We start from the raw sequence: 7,156 nt of genomic DNA, 5'->3' as shown, positions 1-7,156 counted from the left end.
ACAATCTAGCAAAATCAAATAACTTTAATTTTCCTTCATAATACAACACATTGATTTACCAAAAAACCACTACATTAACTAAATTAACAAATAATAAACTAAAAAAAATCCTTTAAGAAAAATAAAAAAATTCTACAATTAATCACTCAAAATAAATTTATACTAAATAGAATAGAAAATAACATAAATACAAATTATCAATACATGTCGTAACATACATGAAACAAATTATTATCAAAATCATATTCCTAAGCAATACAATAGCTTAAAATAATCCATCATTTTATAACCTAACAAAAATTTGTTATGAAATTATATGAGACAAGTTAATTAATTCAATTCAACTTTAGGAAATCCAAAACTTTTTATATGAATTAAGAATTAATTAAAATCGTTAAAAAATTATTTTTCTACTAATTAAAATTTTGATAATTTTTCTTATAGCTATCGATGTAATAATATTTAACATAACATTAATTTAACTTTAACTAATTATATATTTCGTGTATTTGAGAAGCCTGAAGTGTCATCACTTTTAATAGCATAAAAGTTGTTTGAAAGTGGTTCCTTAATGTAACATCGTGGAGGAAGGAAATCCACACTGCTAAGATGCGCTACTGTACTCAAACACTGAGTTTGACCAAATTTATGATCAATACAGAAATTACAGGCCACGCCTCCTTTTTCTTCCTTGTTTTTCATATTTTAGGCCTTCGTTCAATTGTTGCCGCAACTGCTCAAGCACACTCCCACCCAATAGCAGTTTGGGACATCCACGAACATCAAGAAGCTCTAACGACATTAAATGTTCCACGCCGGGCAGCTCCCGGATCTCACGGCATTGCTGAACTTGTAATGTTTTAAGCTTTGTCAGTTGCCCCAACCAGGGTATGCTCCTGAGCTTCACGCATCCAGAGAAATACAACCGCTCCAGAGAAGTCAAACATTCCACCCCTGGCAGCTCTTGTATCTCACGGCATCCACCAACACCCAGATGTGTAAGCTTTGTGAACTGCCCCAACCCTGGTATGCTCCTTAGTTTCTCACATCCACTAACACTCAACCACTCCAAAGAAGTCAAACATTCCACCCCTGGCAGCTCTAGTATCTCACGACATCCACCAACATCCAGATGTGTAAGATTTGTGAACTGCCCCAAACCTGGTATGCTCCTGAGCTTCTCACATCCATTAACACTCAACCATTCCAAAGAAGTCAAACATTCCACCCCTGGCAGCTCTAGTATCTCACGACATCCACCAACATTCAGATGTGTAAGATTTGTGAACTGCCCCAAACCTGGTATGCTCCTGAGCTTCTCACATCCGATAAGACTCAACCATTCCAAAGAAGTCAAACATTCCACCCCTGGCAGCTCTAGTATCTCACGACATCCACCAACATCCAGACGTGTAAGATTTGTGAACTGCCCCAAACCTGGTATGCTCCTGAGCTTCTCACATCCACGAACTAACAACCACTCCAAAGATGTCAAACATTCCACTCCTGGAAGCTCTTGTATCTCAGGGTATCCACTAACATCCAGATGTGTAAGCTTTGTGAACTGCCCCAATCCCGGTATGCTCCTTAGCTTCTCACATCCACCAATCAGCAACCACTCCAAAGAAGTCAAACATTCCACCCCTATCAGTTCTTGTATCGCATGACATTCTCGAATATCTAATATTCCAAGCTTTGTGAGCTGCCCCAACCCTGGTATGCCCTCGAGCTTCTTACATCCTCTAGCACACAACACCGCGAAAGAGGTCAAATATTCCACACCTGGTAGCTCTCGTATCTCATGGCAATGCTCAACAATTAGATTTCTCAGTCTTGTAAGCTGGCCCAACCCTTGTATTCTCTCCAGCTTCTCACATCTCTGAACATCCAAAGTCTCCAAAGATACCAACGTTTCAAAACCGGGGAGGTCCTCAACTTTCACACACCTGCTGATGTCGAGATCTGGAGGTTTTGACAGGCCACAAATCCATCCTAGTTGCCTCAATTCATGACAACCTCTCAAGGACAGTCGTTTAAGGTTGGGGCAAACTCCCTCTTCAAAAAATACCTCCCTTATTTCTGTGCCTGACAGCTCTAATGTCTTGAGCCAAAACATGCACATGCCATTGGAGGAATTCAATTTATTCATTGTTCTTTCCCCTTGTAATGATAAGTGTCTTTCTTTGTCTCCTCCAACCCTTTTAAATGGAAGTTCGCGCAACGGACAATCTGATACCACTAGAGATTCTAGATTGTTCATCTTGAGAAGGTGTTCTGGTAGATATTCTATCCCACAATTTTCTATATCCAAATGTGTCAACTGAGTCAACAGTTCAATGGAATCGGGCAAGGATTTCAATTGCGGCGAAGAAGAGAGTGAGAAGATCTTCAAGCTCTTGAGGTCACCGAGCCAAAGTGGAAGCGCTTCCAACAAATCGCTACCTAATTTTAGAACTTCCAAATTGCAGAGGTCTCCAATAACGCTAGGGAATTCTTTTAACTTTGTTTCCTGCAAATATAACTGTTGCAAGGACCGTTGATGTGCGACTTGGGGTGGCAAATCGACCAACTGACTGCAGGATGAAAGATCCAAGTGTTCCAGCATTTTAATATCTCCAAGAGTTCCATTGTCGATGGTCAAATTCTCGCAACCCCTCAATGAAAGATGTTTCAGGCGACTTAAATTGCCAAATGAATTGGGAAGAGTGAGCAAAGAGGAAGCACCTTCCAAATCCATGAGTTGTAAGTTATTTAGCTCTCCAAATGAAACAGGTAGCGACACCAATTTTGAGAACCCTTTGAAAATTAAGTATTTCAAAGAGCGCAAATGGCAAAATTCGTCGGGCAACCTTTCGACGGTGACTGCTTTGGAGTGATTCCATATGGCCATCCTTTGGAGGTACTTCAGCTGCCCTATAGACCTTGGAATCTCTGAGAGGGGAGCCGAGATATTTAACTCTTTCAGATCGAGAGGCAACACCTGCAATGTTCACGTTTCAACATAAGATTGTAGCCTACAAAATGAGAAATTAAATGAAGAAGGATAAACGCACACATATTTTCGTACTTTAGATTGATGTGGCCACAGTCTATTCAAAGTGTTTCCCTGCATTTCCAGAACTCGTAACTTCGTCATCGGAATCCAGTCAGGAAGGGAAGCGTGGGAAAATCCATACCAACGGAGCCATGTCAAATGCGGTTTCTGCTCCCTCAATATGTCTTCTAAATCATCTTCTTCAGTTGCAACTTCCTAAAATCGAAATTACTGAATAGAGGCCTGATCCGTGATACTTGTGAAGTCGGGGTATTTGAAAGGTCGGGATGTTTATCAGTGAAGAAATCAAGGGAGGAACTAACCATACTTATTCCGCTGACCTCATATATTACCTGCTCATTGATCAAGAAAAAAAATCTACAGTGAACTAATCTAACTTTGTCATGAAACAAGAAATTTTAAAGCTTAAAATTTAATTAAACCCAGGAAAAAGGTTTGGATCGTCGAAGTACGTACATGTGAGGATCGCTGTAACAAATCATTAGTGCTATTGGTTGTCGAACCCCAAATACGAAGGGGCATGACTTCCTTGGCAAATTTTCTTCCAAGATCCCTAATATGATCATGCATATTTATTTTATTTTCAGTGTCCACATCTAACAGACACTTGTCCTGCAGATTTTGAAGCCCAACAGTACCCCATATCCTGATAGCTTTATCTCTGTCTTGTCCTATGAAGAAACAAGCAATATCTAAGAATATTGACTTATCATTTTCCTCAAGTGATTCATAACTTATTCTAAAACAGCCCTCTATCTCCTTGGGAAAATTTGTTTGAAGTCGAACCAATCGATCTTCCCAGTAATCATATTGTCGTCCATAAACTAGTGCGCCCACCACTTTCAATGATAGTGGCAATCCACCACATTCTTTAACAAACCGATCTACCAAATCTGCAAATTCTGGAAAGCATAGGAACAGAAGAGTTGTTTGGATTGCGGGATATTCAATCCCTTTAAATAATAAAGGGATCCTTCTAACACTCCATGGCTTTGAAGGACATGCTTGTCACGCGATGTAAGCAAAATCAAGCTTTCAGGGCTAAGAAAACCCTTGATTGTCAAAAGCGCTTCCTTTTGATTTGTATCATTTACATCGTCTAAAACCAAGAGAGCGTGACAGGATAAGGGAGCCTGACAGGATAAGGGCCGCTTTAGTAAACTTTCCTCTGTACACTCAGTTTCTATTCCAAGTTTCAAGCCTTCAATGAGCTTACTTTTTAAAATATTTAGAGACATTTCCCTAACATTGAAAATAAAGGCGGATTCGTTGTACTTTGACCTGTTAAGGTTGAAGAATGCTTTGGCCAGTGTCGTTTTTCCGACCCCGCCTACACCCAAGATCCCCACAACTTTGGGTTTCACCTGCTCCTCCTGCGCCTGCAACACTGTCTTTTCAAATTCTTCTAGTTTTAGGTCCAACCCAGTTGGATATTGAGCCACATACAAAGGTCGTTTTGGAACATTTTTTAAAACCCTTTTGAGGACGTCATCCAAGAGCTCGCCCTCGTCCCTGAATAATACACATTGATGAAGTAAAATAAGAAGTTAGAAAGTAAACATCATGTACCTTATATCATGCCAACAAATCCAATACGATTACAGATTGCCAGAGATTGTGGGAGATCCTCACCCATTATATTGTTTCAGTTCGAAACCGCTCAGATCTGCAACATATGAAAGTGTGGTTCTCCAATTCTGAATAGTGTCTGAACTGTAGCGTGGTTTTTGACCACCTGTTTGAGGGTCGGTTATTCTCTTGTCCTGGAGCTTCTGCAGGGCTTCAGCGTACCTTCCTTTTGTCTCTGTATATCGGACCTCAGAAGGATCCACCTTAAAAAAGATGGGAAGAATGGTAACCCGCTGAGGACTGGTAGCCTTGGCGTTTTTCATGAAAACAAGCTCATTAAGACACCAACTAGATTCCGCATACCTTTCGGAGAAAATTGCAATTTGGACTGAGGCACCGCCGATAGCTTGTTCTATTTGAGAAGAAAAATTGTGTCCCTCCTCCAATTCCTCCCTGTCCAGAAAGACGCTCAATCCACGATCAAGAAGGCGTCTATAGAGATGGCTCGCAAAGGTGTCTTTTACATCGGGCCCGCGGTGACTTATGAAGACGTCGAAGCGGGAACAAGAAGACGAGGCAAAGGATGAAGCCGAGGAAGAAGAAGCAGCAGAAGCATTGTCATCATGACCTGGGGCGGTAGTTAGGTTTGCCATTGCCATGGGAATCTGGATAAGTATGGACTGCCAACAGAAATAACAAATTAAATTATTATTATGGACTGCTGAACAGAAATATTAAATGAGATGTTTAAGCAAAGACAGTCGATTTTGATCGGCGGAAACTGCAAGCGAGCAGAGGAAGAGCGTTATAAAGGTGTAATTGATGGGTTGAGCGATGGTGTGAACTGGGCACTTTCAATACAAAGACGCCTCACGACAGCTTCAATTACCCCCAGCACTGTAGCTCACATGAGGCCTGCATATACCTTTTAAATATTCCAGTTACTGACCAGTCAAGAGGTAACACTCATACCTCCTATTTTTATGGGTGACCAACACGTGAAGACAGAATACCTACTCCATTCAAAGTTCAAACACGGCAAAATTAAGTATCGTACACGGCAGCATTAAATCCTGTTGTAATAGATATTGAAATACTGCAATTTAAAATCACCATGTAGACGCATGGTCTAATTGTGAAAGGTACCAATGTATCCATGCCGAGCATAGTTACCAAGTTCGAATTCGAATTCGGATTCGAATTCGATACGATGCTGAAAATTGTTACCAAGTTCGAATTCGAATTCGGATTCGAATTCGATACGATACGATAAAAATTCGAATAAGAAATTTTTAATTCGAAAAAAATTCGACACTATACATATTGAAAACTGTCATTTTAAAAAATTTCTTGTTGTGTCCGCGATATTTTCAGCCCATTTTTTTCTAAATTTATTTTGAATTTTGAATAACATTCAATAAACTAGATACTATAATAATTTTACAAATACAATTCACCAAAAAAAATTTCCCTTCCCTTCAATACTTTTTTATTTCTAAATTTAAATCTAAAATATTTTTCTAATTTTAAAAATGATTTATCTATAATCCTTCCTAATAAATATAAACATTTTTAGAAATATCTAAAATTTCATAAAATCAGTTATTGCAAAATTAACATGTATTACAAATTAACAAACTGTTAGGGATTGAGTGTAATAGATTCTTCCTTTTCCTAATTTACTAGCTTTTTAATCCGTAAAAACAATAATGAAGTTGGAAAATTATAAACATTCCTATTCCACTGTGATTTTTCAATTTTTCGAGTTTCTTTCTTTCTATGCCGGTGCCATCCTACCACTATTTTTTCCACCATTAACATTCGCTCTTAAATGAACAATCTACAATCTGTTACATTTACGATCGCGGATTTTGGGGCATTTAATTTTTCATTTAATGGCTTATCCAACCATTTATACTTGAAAACCTAATTGAATTTCATTTAATAATACGATATTCGTATCAAATTGGCAAATCCCGACAGCCCCCGCGTCATCCTGGGGCTCTCCGCGCGGGTGGCAGGGCTATTCTCAATTATAAATATTGCATATAAAATTATATATTGACTTAGTTTTACATGTAAAATAGCAAGTATGATAATAGGTTTTAAGAATTTTTGTATTGATCCATTTACCCACTTACATTATAAATTATATGATACTTAATATAAAATGAATTTTCAAAATATTCCACATTACAATAAAGCATCTAAATTCCACTTTATCAAGTATTTTAGATTCATAATGAAATAATATATTAATTATTTATAAAAATTCTTTAAAAATATAGAGTTACTTTATCAATTATTAAATTTCAATAAATCCATTAAAAAAAAATATTTATTCAAATAATTTATACAAATTTTCTCCTCCATTTACATTTGATAAAACTATAAATTATAAATAAAATGATAAAACTATAAATTATAAATGAAATTGGATAAATCTACACATTATAAATTATATATTATTTACCTGACTTCATAAAAACATAATTATCATAGGTTTCTAACTATTTCATTTCATGTAAATTT

At 37.6% G+C, this 7,156-nt stretch overlaps 2 protein-coding genes across 2 annotated transcripts; both read right to left on the bottom strand.

The window, feature by feature from the left end:
- Nucleotides 1-547: 547 nt before the first annotated feature.
- LOC149216111 (uncharacterized) lies at nucleotides 548-3,923 on the bottom strand. Its single transcript, XM_089392700.1, has 3 exons — nucleotides 3,512-3,923; nucleotides 3,068-3,387; nucleotides 548-2,980 (listed from the first exon to the last, which is right to left on the bottom strand). The coding sequence occupies exons 2-3, from the start codon at nucleotides 3,134-3,136 to the stop codon at nucleotides 665-667; spliced, it is 2,385 nt and encodes a 794-aa protein (XP_089248826.1). The 5' UTR covers nucleotides 3,137-3,387; nucleotides 3,512-3,923; the 3' UTR covers nucleotides 548-664.
- Nucleotides 3,223-5,277, bottom strand: LOC149216110 (disease resistance protein Roq1-like). The gene is made up of 4 exons (XM_089389829.1): nucleotides 4,688-5,277; nucleotides 4,272-4,567; nucleotides 3,512-3,957; nucleotides 3,223-3,387 (listed from the first exon to the last, which is right to left on the bottom strand). The coding sequence occupies exons 1-4, from the start codon at nucleotides 5,275-5,277 to the stop codon at nucleotides 3,223-3,225; spliced, it is 1,497 nt and encodes a 498-aa protein (XP_089245955.1).
- Nucleotides 5,278-7,156: the final 1,879 nt, after the last annotated feature.

Source organism: Pinus tabuliformis, chromosome 1_1 (assembly GCF_031772625.1).
Source record: "Pinus tabuliformis cultivar Carrire ecotype Pingquan chromosome 1_1, CPIR1, whole genome shotgun sequence".
Taxonomy (NCBI): domain Eukaryota; kingdom Viridiplantae; phylum Streptophyta; class Pinopsida; order Pinales; family Pinaceae; genus Pinus; species Pinus tabuliformis.
This window is presented reverse-complemented; position numbering and strand designations above follow the sequence as displayed.

Coding starts and splice junctions, on each gene's coding strand:
- LOC149216111 (XM_089392700.1), bottom strand. CDS start 3,136: ATGACGAAGTTACGAGTTCTGGAAATGCAGGGAAACACTTTGAATAGA. Junction 2,981..3,067: donor TGTGGCCACATCAATCTAAA/GTACGAAAATAT, acceptor TGAACATTGCAG/GTGTTGCCTCTCGATCTGAA.
- LOC149216110 (XM_089389829.1), bottom strand. CDS start 5,277: ATGGCAAACCTAACTACCGCCCCAGGTCATGATGACAATGCTTCTGCT. Junction 4,568..4,687: donor GAACTGAAACAATATAATGG/GTGAGGATCTCC, acceptor TGTATTATTCAG/GGACGAGGGCGAGCTCTTGG. Junction 3,388..3,511: donor TGTTACAGCGATCCTCACAT/GTACGTACTTCG, acceptor ATCAATGAGCAG/GTAATATATGAGGTCAGCGG.